Source organism: Eptatretus burgeri, chromosome 6 (genome assembly GCF_056783735.1).
Source record: "Eptatretus burgeri isolate ZD-2024b chromosome 6, Ebu_testis_v1, whole genome shotgun sequence".
In the NCBI taxonomy this organism is placed as follows: domain Eukaryota; kingdom Metazoa; phylum Chordata; class Myxini; order Myxiniformes; family Myxinidae; genus Eptatretus; species Eptatretus burgeri.
In genome coordinates this window covers 31,324,643-31,340,927 of record NC_140966.1, presented here as the reverse complement: position 1 = coordinate 31,340,927, position 16,285 = coordinate 31,324,643, and the positions used below count along the sequence as shown (strand labels likewise).

General features: G+C 40.2%; 1 protein-coding gene across 6 annotated transcripts in view; it reads right to left on the bottom strand.

The window, feature by feature from the left end:
• The window catches only part of ERBIN (erbb2 interacting protein), a 261,007-nt gene that overhangs the window by 48,237 nt on the left and 196,485 nt on the right, over positions 1–16,285 (bottom strand). For all 6 annotated transcript variants that reach the window (XM_085884469.1, XM_085884471.1, XM_085884468.1 and 3 more), the window contains 3 exons: positions 14,554–14,698; positions 9,703–9,775; positions 1,208–1,337 (listed from right to left, as the gene is read on the bottom strand). In XM_085884469.1, the coding sequence (XP_085740595.1) occupies positions 1,208–1,337; positions 9,703–9,775; positions 14,554–14,698 (348 nt within the window). The remainder of the gene's footprint in view (positions 1–1,207; positions 1,338–9,702; positions 9,776–14,553; positions 14,699–16,285) is intronic.

The window sequence follows — 16,285 nt, the reverse complement described above, 5'->3', positions numbered from 1 at the left end:
ATGCGTCCACAACTTATTGAGATATCGTCATATATATATATATATCATCATTTTTGGCCTTATCTCGTAATGGTGAAGACTCACTTAAAAAATATTCTAGTTGCCACATTCAGATCTGGATCTTCACTAAAATCTCATCAATTCGGCCATGTCACACACCCAACCTCCCCACTAAATTTCATCCGAATATGTTCACAAATCTTTGAGATATCCTACACACAAACGGACAAACAAACAAGAAAGATGTCATGCATCGCATGACCCCTGCAAAATCCCAAAAACAAATTTGACCTTAAAAAAAATAAAATAATAATAATAAATTATTTCTGGTTGAAGTAAATGATCAAATACACAAATCCTCTTCAAATTTCAAGTCAATCGGATGAAAATTGAGGATTTTATAAACATCACCTTATTTGTTGACTTTGGGCCTATGTTGACCTTTTGGTCCATGTTGATCTCAAAAATAATTGGTTGGCTGAATTCAGTGACCTGAAATAAAAATCCTCTTCAAATTTCAAGTCAATTAGATGAAAACTAAGGATTTTAGAAATACCACCGTCGTCATTGCCCTTTGGCCTATATTGACCTTTTGACGTCAAAAACAAAACTTCTTCCTGATGACAAACTCTACCATGTGGTGAAGTTTCGTGAAGATCGGTTTAAAATTGTGACCTGAAGGCAACAAACAGACAGACAAACAGGAAAACAGACAACGAGAGACAGACAAACAGACAAAATCAACTAACCAATATACTTGAAAAATCTTCGATTTTGCAAGCAACAAACAGGCAAACAGACAGAAAGGGATGAAAACATAACCTCCTTCACTTTCAGTGGCAGAGGTAATTATGGTGTCAACAGAATGAAGAACTAATCTTGCTGGAGAAGGCAATCTCATCAGAGAACAGGTAGAACAATGGATGACATCAACAGGTTGTTGATTGAGCTATGCGAACCACCGTGGGAAGCAAGAAGCTGACGCTTTTGGGTGTTAACCCTTCATTGGAGCAAAAGAGGGGCAATGCCCAAAATGTTGTTTTTTTTCCTTGCATAAACACCCTATTGATTTCAACCATTATCGTTTCAACAGCAGCATTGCAGTGAAAATTTTCCTAGAAAGCATGGCAAAGAACAAATAATAATGAGGGCATTGAAGAGGATAATGGGAAACATTACTTATGACAATGCATTGTAAGAGGCTCACCTCAGGGGGAAGCTCAATAAAGTGGTTTTCATCGGCAATGAGGGTACGGATGTTGCGCAGACGCCCAATGCTGCTGGGAAGCACACTTAATTCATTGCTGCTGCAGTCAAACTCCTCAAGGGCCTGCAATCTTGGGTGACAGCACAGCAGGGAACTGGTTCATTTCCCAATTTGAGATTTTAAACGATGCTTTTTGAAGCCGTTTTATAAACGGCTATAAACCTTTGTGCAACTGCTCCCATTGAACTGACTTTCCGAATGATAAGCCATTTCAAAATTGTCATCCTTGTGGGTGGTGGCCCATTGATTCTGGATGGAATAGATTTTTGATCTTCCAGAAATAGATTGTTATACATCATTATAGCCAAGCCAGCATGGTACCTGCAGCAATTCCGCATCATGCAAAATGCGACTAAAAACATTATACAAAACAGTGAAATATCATGTGAATTTAATATTGTCTAGCTATGTGCTCCCCAATGTTGCTTGATTTCAAAACCACCCCCCCCCAACCCAAGCACTCAACTCCCCCCCCCAACCCAAGCACTCAACTCCCCCCCCCAACCCAAGCACTCAACTCCCCCCACCACACAAACCCCCAGGTCCTCAACCCCTTCAATGCAAGTCCTCAAAACACATCTCCTCCCTCCCCTCAATCGCAAGTCCTCAACCCCCCCCCCCAATCAATCACAAGTCCTCAGTCCCCAACTCCTCCATCCCAACTCTGTTCTCCCTCCTCCTTTCTTCAAAGCAAGAGGACATTCTTACATATTCACATATTATTTCTTCATTACCTCATTAAAATGTGAATAGTTACCCCTTTCCCCTCCCCTATCGACCTTAATATTATGCCATTACCAATTCCCTTACTCCTTCCTACCTCCTTGTAACCTTCCAAACTTCTTCTTTTACTCCATGCACAATCTCGATAGCAATGAGATATGTCTCACGATAATTATCCAAACTACATTCAGGTCCCCATTCGTAACCGTTTGAGATGTGACCCAAGGAAATACCATGGAATTGCAACACTTAAGTGATTGCGAGCAACCTATTTGGGTAAATAAATGATCTGAAATTAATTATCTTCTTTGTGATGCATAAATATGAGGCAATTAAATGAAAGCATGATGAGAAAAAAAACATTAAATTCACAATCTCACGACATCTGGTTATAGCGTGAGATTTATATGATGGAGGGACAAACAGAAATGACAAGCGTGTACCTCACTCCATGGAAATAAATAGCATTTTACGCAGCAACCATGACAATTACAAAGGGATACCCCAAACGTTACAAACAACATTTAGATATGAAGAAATTTGACACAGGATGGCATCCTGCTCTGCTTCCCAAGACGCTATCTCACAGAGAGGTGTGCCAGCATTTGGGGTTTTGGGTTGGGAAGGGGGGCAGTTGAGGACATCTTGGCAAGCAAGAAAAGAGGTGTACCTGCAGCATACAAGACTGCCTCCATACCTGGCTAACCTCTTCATACATGCAGTTGGTATGAATGGAATTTTTTGTTTTCCTCTTTCAGTGGAGGCTGGAATGCCCTTAAAGGCACAGCACACGTTGATCCAGTCTTGTTCCGTTATATTAATAAATGACCGATATGATGCTCAGGAAAATTCTCATCTTTTTGGCATGCGACTCCACATTATATACCGTATCGTAAGTAATCATCCCACTGGCATGGACATGCAGCCAACATCTGCCTCAAAATCTCTGCTGATCTGAATTTATTTGATGCTATTCAGACAAATGGAACAAGTTTTTCAATCCTGGAATATTGACTGGTCTTAGTGTTTCCCTGGAAGGATTTTCAAACAAACACCCATCTATTTCCATGGTCAACCACTGGCACAAGTTCAGTATCTTGGACTTCTAAGCCTCAACAGCAGCCGCAAGCTCTCTGCCAGACCACATAGCAACGATGGTCACAAAAGCAAGCTGTAGCCTGGGCATAAAAAATCAGAACTACACTCAGCCTACAAGGGCTTTGTCCACAGCTTGTGGGATAGTGGCTCTGCATCATATCTATCGCTCAAGTATTCTGAGAATTCAAATCTCTCAACATTATTGGCATCTCCCATGTTGAAGCAGAAACACAGAGCTTGTTTCATATACACTGCAGACAGGTTGGTAGCCTTTACTTTTTGTTTTTATTAAATTATCTTCCGCAGTCTTGATCTCCCTGATTTCTCAGCCCTTCGACCCATCACAGCCCCTCAGTACAAAGATTCTGATATTAATCCTCTTCGACTTTTACAGCCAAAATGCAGGAGTACTGCCCAACTCCATGCTTTTCTCAGATTTGTGTAAGCTCCTTCTGGAGATGGTTAACCATACTCTTACCTTCTGGGCTTCAAATGTGTGGAACACCACAATCTCATGTTATTCCCCCATTCCAAGCCACCATCTTGTCAACTGCCATTAACCCAACCCAATTACTTGCAGGTTACTGTTTGTTATTGTCCTCTCGTATTTTCTGTTGATTAAATTACTCACTGCCTTCACCTGTTTCTATACTGTCAGTACATTCTTTTGTTGCTCTCTTATCTCACTTTTTCATGAGCTGAGATTTTGTGTGTGTGTGTGTATAGAAATGTATATGTATGTATGTATGTATGTATGTATGTATGTATGTATGTATGTATGTATGTATGTATGTATGTATGTATATATATATATATATATATATATATATATATATATATATATATATATATATATATATATATATATATATATATATACAGATACATATGCACACACACAAAGAAGCCAAAATGGATGGCAAGGCCACACTGTCATGATCTATACTTGTACTGAAAATAAAGATCAAGCAAGCTTGAGCCCTTATGCTTGCTCTACTGGTGTTATCTACACATCCTGAGCTTTGCTTTGGATGAATGTGTTGCTTTGAGACACAGCACCCCAGCCAAACTCCATAACTGACTGTTGCTGTATTTACAGTGCCTTCAGAATAACATTTACAGTGCCTACACCCCTTGACCTTTTTCACATTTTGTTGTGTTTCAGCCTAAATTTAAAACGGATTAAATAAATAAATAAAAATTGTCACTGATCGACACAAAATACCACATAACGACAAAGTGAAAGCGTTTAGAAATTACTAAATAATTAAAAATGAAAAGCTGAAATATCTTGCATCAATAAGTATGCAACCTTTTTAAAATGACACTCAAAATTGAGCTCAGGTGCATCCAAATTCCTTTGATCATCCTTGAGATGTCTCTACAACTCGAGTGGAGTTCACCTGTGGCCAATTCAATTGATTGGACATGATTTGGAAAGAAACACACCTTTCAATATAAGGTTCCACAGTTGACAGTGCATGTCAGAGCAGAAACACCACCATGGAGTCCAAGGAACTGTCCATATAACTCAGATATAATTGTGAGGAGGAACAGATCTGGGGAAAGGTATTAAACAATTTCTAGTGTTGAAAGTTCCCAAGAGAACAGTGATCTCCATCACAAGGAAATGGAAAGAATACGGAACGACTGAGACTCTTCCCCGAGCTGGCTGTCCGACCAAACTGAGCAACTGGGCAAGAAGGACCTTGATCAGGGAGGTAACCAAGAACCCGATGACCACTCTGTTATTGTTTCAGAGCTCCTTGTTCAAGATGGGAGAACCTACCGGAAGGACAACAGTCTCTGTAGCACCACACACACACACACACACACACACACACACACACACACACACACACACACACACACACACACACACAGAGACAGAGACAGAGACAGAGACAGAGACAGAGAGAGAGAGAGAGAGAGAGAGAGAGAGAGAGAGAGAGAGAGAGAGAGAGAGAGAGAGAGAGAGAGAGAGAGAGAGAGAGAGAGAGAGAGAGAGAGAGAGACAGAGACAGAGACAGAGACAGAGACAGAGACAGAGACAGAGACAGAGACAGAGACAGAGACAGAGAGAGAGAGAGAGAGAGAGAGAGAGAGAGAGAGAGAGAGAGAGAGAGAGAGAGAGAGAGAGAGAGACCAGACAGAAGCCACTCCTGAGAAAAAGCCACATGAAAGACTCTGAGAGCATGAGGCAAAATATTCTGTGGTCTGATAAGACGAAAATTGAATGCAAAGCACGATGTCTGGTGGAAACCGAACACATCTCAATACCCATCGAACACCATCCTCCCTTCCGTGAAGCATGGTGGTGGCAGCATCATGCTGTGAGGATAATTTTCAACGGCACGGATTAGGAGACTTTTAAGGATTGAGGGAACAATGAATGGAGCCAAAAAACAGGCAAATCCTTGAGGACAACCTGCTTCAGTGCAAAAGACCTTAAACTGCAGTGAAGATTTGCATTCCAACAAGACAATGGCCCCAAGCATACAGCCAAAGCAACATTGGAATGGCTTCAGAACAAGAACATGAAAGTCTTTGAATGGCCCAGCCAAAGCCCAGATTTGAAACCCATTGAGAATCTTTCGAAAGACTTGAAGATCGCTGTTCACCGACACTCCCCATACAACTTGACAGAGCTCGAGTAAAAATGCAAGGAAGAATGGGATAAAATCCCTAAATCTGCAAAGCTGATACAGACATACCCAAGAAGACTCAAAGCTGTAATTGCTGCCAAAGGCGCTTCAACAAAGTATTGACTCAGGGGGTTGAATACTTATTGACACAAGACATTTCAGCTTTTCATTTGCAATTGATTTGTAAAAATTTGGAAAAACTTGTTTTCACTTTGTCATTATGGGGTATTTTGTGTGTCTTGGTGACAAAAAATATAAAATGTAATCCATTGTAAATTCAGGCTGAAACACGACAAAATGTGATAAAAGTCGAGGGGTGTGAATACTTTCTTCCTGAAGGTGCTGAACATCACCGTACCTCATGGCTCTAGAACAATTTGACAGTTTCAAAGTGGGACACTGCCATTTTTTCTTTGGTACACAAGTTCAGGAAGCATTGCAACCAGTTTTTTTTAAGTACGGAAGTGGTTGAGTGACATTTGAGACGAGTAGTGGTATCTCTGTTGACGCATAGCCTTGGTACAATGAGTTACATATGACCATTTAGTTATAAACACCTGGTATCCACCAACTACATTTGATCTGCAGCCAGACAACATGGATTTTAAACAGACTCTTTGGAAGAAAACTGAACAATAAAATAACTTCCCACTGCAATCTACATGCATAAAACCTTTTAAATTCTGCAAACATTCACCGTGAGATTCAAAATGTTCTGAGAGCATGCCAGAAAGTGTATTTACTATCAGGATAAAATAGGGAGATTAACTTAGCTCACTGCAAACCTTGAAGGACTTTCCTGTAATGTCAAAACAGCATGAACGAGAGTCAAGTCGAAGGCAAGCCATCGCAAATACCCACACTTCCCACCTAAAGCAAAGTTTAAAGATGGCATGAAGTTACACCAGGAAGGACCCACAACCAAATTTTAGTAAAAGGCCCAAAAATTATACTGCTCTTGCACATTTGTGCCATGCAGTGATCATCACTACCAAATTTGGTGAATTTCTGCCCAACCATTTAGGAGATAGTGTGATGGACAGACAGAATGAGCAGATTACAAGACAGACAGAGTGGTGTGGGGAAAAAGCATGGGGACAATAAAACGGTGTGCTCACAATTCCAGATGTTGAAACGAAACAACCAAGCCATCACACAAGGCATTTAAACAACATATCAATAAACTAGAATGGCACTCTTCGACGTCGCGACATGCCTCGGCCCATATTATTACATCATTATAATACTTGCACAAACTTTAATTTGAATCCCTGAACCCAGATTCAAAATATTAAATAATTCTGGCTGCCTGACCCATGCGGCTGATCAAGTTGAAATTTAAAATATATATATTCCACATGACGACTCCATCATAACAGTGACGTTTCACATTGATTGATGAAGCGATTCAAGAGAAAGATTGTTTTTCAAACCAATATGGCTGAGAGACCATGTGACCTATTAATTATTCGTGAACACCATGGTATCCCAAAGCACAAAAAAAATCATACCTGTCAAACCATGTGATCTATGACGTCATAGATGGAGAACTTTTTATTTCTCACAGATAGGCGATCATACCTGTAAACTTTCGCCTCGATCTGTTCAGCCGTTTCAGAGGAGAATATTTTTTGAAGGTTTTTATGTTAAAAAAAAAAAATACGGCTGCCAAACCACCTGACTGACGATGTCATCAATTTCACCGCCCCCCTCCCTCCCACCTCCCACCCCCATACAACTTAGACTGAGATGACTGTTAAAAAATTTTCAAACTAATCGGATAAAGCATTTGACGTATGCAATTATGATGTTATAACGAAGCCACCTATGACATCATCCCTGAACTCAGATTCAAAATATTAAATAATTCTATCTGTCAGACCATACTTCCGATCAGGTGCAAATTTAAAACAAATATTCCCCATGACTTCGAGATCATAATTGTGACGTTTCATGTCAATTGATGAAGCGGTTCAAGAGAAATAATTATTCAAAGATTTTCGTTAAATCCAATATGGCAACCAGACCATGTGACCTATCAATTATTCGTGAAAACCCTTGTTTCCCCAAGGATTGAGGAACATGTGGGTGAACTTTCCACTTGATCTGTCAAGCCGTTCGAGAGAGGATGATTCATAAAGGTTCGAGGGAAAATCCAATATGGATGCCAAACATGTGACCTATGATGTCATAGTTGGAGAGCTTTTTGTTCCTCATGGAAATGCGATAATACCTATAAAGTTTCGCCTCGATCTGCTCAGCCGTTTGAGAAGAGGATTTTTTGAAGTTTTTATGTTAAAAAAACAATATGACTGCCGAACCACGTGACCGATGACATCATCAATTTTTTTTCCCAATTATAACTAAGCCCTAGATGAACGTCAAAAATTTTCATACTGATCGGATAATGCGTTTGACGTATGCAATGACATCACAATGAAGCGACCTATGACATCACAAAAAAAAACCACTCGTTTCCTATGGAAAAGTACTTCACATGTGCCAAGTTTCAATTTTTTCCCCTGGAGTGGTTTCGGAGAAAGAGGTCCAAAATTTTTCCTTTTTACCAACATAGCTGCCACACCACATGAACGACGTCATAATTATCATAAAAACATTTTGCACGAGTAGTCGTACACATGTTGAAAATTTAGCAGCAATCAGATAAGCAGTTGCAGAGAAAACAGAGAAAATTAGCATAGGCGAGTGTACGAACAGATGGACAACCCAAAAACATAATGCCACAGGTGACTTCGTCACCGGAGTCATAATAAAACAACAAAAGGCAAAATGGATAGAATGATATACAGTATGTAATACAAAGTCAACAAGAAAAAGAGCAATCAGATTGCAGACCCTCACCAGGACTTCTTTTAAGTGGTGTATTTTTTTATTTATAGATTTTAGGGTTATACAGCTGCCAACTATATGAGCTATATCACATATGTGATCCTTTTGTTCCTCATGGACAGGCGGTCAGTCATAAGTGCAAAATTTCACCTCGATTTGTTCAGCCACTTCAGAGAAGAAGATTTTTTAAGGTTTATTTAAAAAAAAAAAAACATGACTACCGAATCGCGTGACCGATGATGTAATGAAATTTTTTTCTGTGGATCATTTTATCCCTAGATGACCCTCAAAAATTTTCATACTGAAAGGATGTGGCATTCTACATATGCAATTATGCTGTCAAAACGAAGGCACCTACGACCTTCGAAAAATCAATCTCATTCCCTATGACGAGTACTTGCTATGTGCAGTTTCATTTTTTTTTCCTTGGTGCGGTTTTAGAGATAGAGGTCCAAAGTTTTCCCGTTTTCCCAATGTGGCTGCCACACCACGTGACCTATGACCTCATAATTATCATTAAAACATTCCACACGAGTAGTCGCACCAATGATGAAAATTTTGTCTCAATCCGACAAGCGGTTGCGGAGAGAAACACGAAAGTTCTGTGTGGACAAATAGACAAACAAATGGACCCAAATGCAATACCCTCTCTTTTGGCGAGGGTAACAATGGATGGATGCTCATCCTCAAATCCTGACATTACCCTGTCTCTCCAGCTCATAAGGTAAAGCTGTTCAATCACAAAAGATCCATAAATTGCAATCCCCACAAACAATATGTGCATTGAAAGCTCTGTTACACAATCACTGTCCTCACTCAATAAGCTCCAAGGAGGTATATATATATATATATATATATATATATATATATATATATATATATATATATATATATATATATATATATATATATATTTTAAACTACATTTTCCCACAAGCACAAGCAGTGATCATGGCACTTGCAGTGACATCACCTTTCAGAACATCACTTCGGCTGTGCCGTTTATAATTCCTGAGAAGAGTATGACCCGTAAATTGACTAGAAATAACCTACATCAAGCAGAAAATTCCAACACAACTTCAATGTATTCCTACCACATCTCTCAAGTATGGCACTTACTGTCCCAGTGTGTCAGGCAGGGATATCAACTGGTTGTCATCAACTTTAAAGGTTGTGAGGTTTTTCAGAGAACCTACAATAAGGGAGGAAAGTGCAAAATAAAAAAAATTGATATGGAGGGGGAGTTCAACATGAGGCAGCGGTAAATAGGCAATGATGTAAAATGAAGGGAAAAGGACATGCATCAAGGTCATTTGTTTGTAAAACCGAAATATCTAAAAATAAAAATAGATATCAGCATTCCCAGAATAAATCTCAAGGACTGGAAGCTTAATGAATAGCAATCAGAGCAAAGCATCCAGTGAATAGCAAATCATAATCTGCAAATTCTCACAAATCACAAATCACAATACTGGAGCAAAGTCGATGGGCCCACTATTGCAAATCCTCACACTTCCCACGGAAAGCAAAGTTGAAAGATGGCAAATAATTCCACCAGGAATGACCCAATGTTAAATTCTGAGTCAGATTTAAAAAAAAATTAAAATCTTCTGTTTTGACCCCTGTGACCCCAAGTCCCCACTCCCAGGGGCATGCACTGGGAGTCAAATTTAAATAAGTCGTTACATATTTCATGCATCAGCCATTGTCGATTAAATATACAAAGTTTCATTTAAATTATACTTTAAAATGTGCACGTAATTGCATTTTTTGGTATTTCACCTGTTGACCCCATCCCAAGGTCCCAGGGGACAGGACCAAAAATCATACTGCTCTTGCACCTTTTTCCATTTAATGATCATCACCACCAAGTTTGGTGAATTTCTGCACAACTGTTTAGGATGAGATAGCGTGACGGAAGAAGAGACGGACAGATGATATTTGTGTGGTTAACTACAAGTTATTTCATAAGCTGATTCACAGTATTTACGCAGATAGCCTGATAATAAATTAGAGTAGTAGTGATAGTGTGGCTGCATATCTTGATGTGTCAGAGTTGAACAGAATGCTGGACGGATCGAGTTGAAAAATGGTAGTTGTACTCAAGGTGGACACGGTAATGTTTGGGGCCAGTGCCACCTGGTGGGAAAGGGAATGACAAGTTGCACTAAAATATGTCAATTCCAGGGGAATTGCTTATTCAATCCAATCATGCCACCTTCTTTTGAACTTTCGGCACTTTCGTGGGTCTTGGGCCCATATTCCGATTTTATTCCACATGACCTTCATTGCTTTCATTTCCCTTGACGGTACGTCACGAGGTCTCTCTTGGTCATTCAACCCTTTTCTTCCCGTCAGGTGACCAGCATATTGCTCTTTTCAGAATAAAGTATTTTGATCCTGCATGCTCAATACACATGATCAATCCTTATACAACTATTAATTTTGATCTTTTATATGATCTTTTTCCTCCCTGCTAACCTTTCAACCTCTCACAATAGCCATGTCAGGCCAGATTCTCATGATTTTCTTATGGCTGCTGTAAATGAAAGACTCAAGTATGCATGCTATTTCTTTGGTGATTTTCCAAGATTCACTTCCAAATAGGAAGAATGACTTCACATTGCTGTCAAATATTGTCAGCTTAGTTTTAGTGTTATACTTCTTTAACTTCCAAATTTCATTGCGATTCATGAATGCACCCCTTGACTTTTTATTCGTTTAAGTGCATCTGCATCACCTCCTCCTGTTAATGGAAACTGGACCACAGACATGTAAATTTGTCAACATCTCTGACTAGTGAATTGTTGTGTGTATGTGTATGTGTATGTGTATGTGTATGTGTATGTGTATGTGTATGTGTATGTACTGTTTTGCCTATGTTAATTATCAGCACCACTTGCTCTGTGTAACTTATTGTTGCAAATTATACTGCATTTCTATTCATTGTGGACACTCTTTATCGCAAATCTATTTGCTACTCCATGCAGTTCGAGTATCTTCCGCATTGCCTCTCTTTTCACACCGTCAAACCCCTTGTCAAAACCAACTAAAGCAAAGTCGATGGCGCACCATCACAAATCCCCACGCTTCATACCGAAACCAAAGTTGAAAGATGGCAAAAAGTTCGACCAGGAATGACCCAATATCAAATTTTGAGTTACTTCCCCCACCCCTGTTTGACCCATGTGATCTTAAGTACCCAGCCCCCTGGGGAATGAACCGGGCGTCAAATAATTTTTTTTTTGCATATTACATGGGTCTCCCAATGTTGACTGCATATCCAAAGGTTCATAAAAAATTATTTTCTAATAATTACATTTTTTGGTATTTGACCTTTTGACCCCACCCCAGTTGGGAAGGGCCAAAAATGACACTGTTCTTGCCATGTGGTGATCATAACTACCAAGTTTGGTAAATTTCTGTACAACCGTTTACGAGGACATAGCATGACAGACAGACAGATGGAGCAGATTACAATGCCCCCCCCCGTATTTTTTCTAAAAGCATGGGGATAATGAATGATAGGTAAAAGCATGCATTCCATTCATTGCATTGTTCTATTATTGCTTTTCATGTGAAGATCTGATCCCTGCCTCCCATTTCTCCTGAACCCAGCTTGTTCCTTACTTAATGTAGTCAACCTTTTACATTCTGTTCAACATTATCTTGCAAAGTACTTTGCTGGCAATACACAATTGGGTCACTCCTCTCCAGTTCCAACATTCCGTTATGTCCCCTTTCTTTGGTTGTTTGATGATTAGACCGTAATTCCATTGCTCAGGGATTCTTTTTCTTGCTCTCCCATCTCATTTATCAAGTCAATTTCAAGGGAATTACCCATCCGTAATTCTGTGAGCATTTTCCCGTCCAGGTTATCTGTTAGTTGTGAAAACGCACAAAAATAAAATTCAATGGGGAGAGAAAAATATAAAGGAGTAATGAAAGATGAGTTTACAAAGAAAAACAAAGAGGGAAAAACATAAATAAACCAATGTCACCCGCAGGGTGACCTGTATCTTGCCAAAAGGTGACCACGTGTGACTTCTTTCAGGTCACACTGAGGTGAACAGAGCTGCTATCCACCAGGAGCGACTCCTTGAGGAATATCTGCCTACGAGAGATTCCGATGAGAATCGTTCTACAGAGTAACCATGAAAAATACGCTTTTGCCTCATAACGTCACCAAATGACGTCATAATGTCTCAAGCTTGACATATCTAGAAAGCACTCATCGAGGTGTTCAATTTGAGGTACTACACGATATGGTTCCTAAAACTTGAAAATTTGACCTTGGGGTCAAATATGTTTCACCTGAGGCGCTAACCATGAAGGTCAAGGCCAATCGCCACCAAAAATTAATCAGCTGAGCGCCAGACCATGAACTATATTCCCATGAAGTTTGAAGACGATCCGATCAAAATTACTCAAAAAATAAGGATTTCGTAGACTCCCCTGATTTGCGACAAAGTGATCTTGACCTTTGACCTTGACCTTCAAAATTTTGTGCACTGAAAGGGACCTCTATAGGCCTCTGATATGCTAAGTTACAAAAATTTCCAATGATAACTGTGCTCTGCAGAGTGATTTATATGTGATTTCAGACCAAAAAAAACAAAAAACAAAAAAACATGAAGGTCAAGGCCAATCGCCACCAAAAATTAATCAGCTGAGCGCCAGACCATGAACTATATTCCCATGAAGTTTGAAGACGATCCGATCAAAATTATTCAAAAAATAAGGGTTTCGTCGACTCCCTTGATTTGCGCCAAAGTGACCTTGACCTTTGACCTTGACCTTCAAAATTTTGTGCACTGAAAGGGACCTCTATAGGCCTCTGATATGCGAAGTTACAAAAATTTCCGATGATAACTGTGCTCTGCAGAATTTTTTATACGTGATTACAGACAAACAAACAAACAAACAAACAAAAAAAAAACAAGCTGACTAACATATCTTGCAAAAACTTCGTTTTGGCAAGATAATAAAAGGCAAACAAATAGGGAAACAGTACATGTTAAAACAACATGAGATAACGATACAGAACACGAAAGCAAATGAACATGCGAAACACGCATCAAATAAAGCAGCAACAATGGTGATGCATGATGGAGAATAGCTCCTGTGGGAATGGTGTGACAATTTGCCATCCAACCATAGACATAACCACAACCACTAAGCAGCAAGGAAAAACAGCACAGCAAACCTCAGCGGAGGCTTTTCAGGTGCTGAACTATGCAGACCAGCCGCATTTGCTGAATGGCGCTTAAAAAGAAAAACATCAAAATATTTCTTTTTATAAATTTTCCTGCACTTCAACAGACTCCACCTTGCATTAAGAATGCCCATATTTCCTCCCACGACCGATAGATTCGTAGAATTCAAAGGCTGAATGCAGGAATGTGTATTTATAATGCAGCAAGCAATGTGACATTTAACAGTGTGAAGTATGTACACACACACACACACACACACACACACACACACACACACACACACACATACACATACACACACACACACACACACACACACACACACACACACACACACACACACACACACACACACACACACACACACACACACTCCTTTTCAACAAAGAAAAATCCTTGGAAATACTCAAACCTTGTGAAAAACGGAGGTAGCACACTTACCTTAGAGTTGTCACAGCTGGGTTCAATTTCTGACGAGACTATTAAAGTTTGATTGATGCTTTGCAGGTAGGGTATTACATCACAAAGTAAGTTGCCTCTTTACCTTCTGTTACCTCTCTCTTCCATGAATCCCACTCTGGTATGGCAGTGTTTGTATTTATGAAACTGCTTGCGTGGAACAATAGACGCAACTTATTTAACCACTTCTTGTCGCAAATCAAACTCTCAATGAAACCAGTGCTACAAAATCACAAATGCTGCTGAGCTTGAGTGGCTTTTCTTGGCAAATGGGGAAGGAAGGCAGGAAACATACCCAGAGTATCTGGGAGAGTCTGCAGGACATTTGAAGAGAGGTAGAGGTCTTGCAAGTTACTACATCCAGTGATGCCTGGTTCCAGGTGTTCCAGCTGGTTTTTGGACATGTCCAAATAAGTGAGCTGCTGCAAGTGGCCAACAGCCTGCAAAGAGAGCACAACAAAATGAAGATGTCTACAATTGTACCACTTTATTAATGAAAAATCACGAAGAGCTGAAATCATTTTCATAAATAAGCGACAAAACAAAATAAATAAATAAATAAATAAATCGCAGCATCAATAAAAATTTGTAAATCAAAAAATAAAACCCATTGGGCACACAGTTACTCTTCTGTGCGAGTGTTAATCTACCTACAGCCAAGTATTGTAGGTGAGTCTACCAAATTCCCATGGACAAGAAGTTTAATTAGCATACAGTAGAATCTGGAAAATAAGCATATGCTTGAAGAAAAGTGCATATGAAAAATAAGCACACACAGACCTCCCCATTTGGTTTTTCTCCTTTAAAAATAAGCATATGTAAAAATGTCATCGCAAGGCTTTGAAAACTGAAAATATAATTAACTCAAACACGACAGTATTTCGTGTTTTACTGGTAAACCAGCAAATACAACCCGTCGCTTGACTGATGGGAATGTGGAGGGGTGGGTGGAGAAAGGAGAAAGAGAAAGGGAGAGAAAGGGGGAGGGAACGGAGAGAGGGGAGGCAGAGAGAACAGGGGGAATGGAGGGGCAGCTAGGAGTGGGTGAAGAAGGGAAAGCTTGGAAGGGGAGAAGAGCGAAGAAGCGGGGTGGAGGTGGAGAGAGCAAAGCCTCACGAAATGTTACTATACACTGCGGGGGGGAGGAGTGTGGGACAGCGTGAGGGAGGGAGAGAGTGAGAGAGAGAGAGAGAGAGAGAGAGAGAGAGAGAGTGGGAGTGGGAGTGGGAGTGGGAGTGGGAGTGGGAGTGGGAGTGGGAGTGGGAGTGGGAGTGGGAGTGGGAGTGAGAGTGAGAGTGGGAGTGGGAGTGGGAGAGAGAGAGAGAGAGAGACAGTGAGAGAGAGTGAGAGCGAGAGGCATGGGAGGAGAGTGCTGCATTTTATTCAGAGGGGGGAGCAGTGAGGGGACAGACAGAGTGAGTGGGGGGAGGGGTGGGGAAACGAGATAGGTGAGAGGTGGAGGTGGTGTTAGCAAAGAGTGGTATGTTGTGCTTAATGACCCAACACAAATAGAATAAAATAAAAATCTCATGTCAGAATTGCTGTACACACAAGGACACAACAGAGTTTGTAATGTTAACCACTGGTACATTTGCAAAAACATTGATATCCTAGTTCCAGAAAATTTGTGGGAACATTAACCAAAAGCATGGACTGAAAACATGGAAGTACTGGTCACGTACGACCTCAAAATCCCATCGAGCGTGAACATTGAAAACAGAGTGTTTTGACCAGATATCATTATGTACAAAAAAGAGAGAAGGCGGCATTGCGAAATGAGGTGGTAATACCAGTGAAGTTGGACTGAACAATGCAGAAATCAAGAAAATGATCAAATACCAAGACTTCAAGAACGAAGTGAAAAGATCCTGGAAGCTGAAGAATGCCAAAGTTGTACCAGTGAGAGTTGGATTCACAGGAATGACAAAGAACCTTGCAGAGATATGTAATAATATGGGAATATTATTACAAACGAACTACAGTTGGAAACTGTCCGGGGCTCAGCGACGATCATGAAGAGAGCCCTC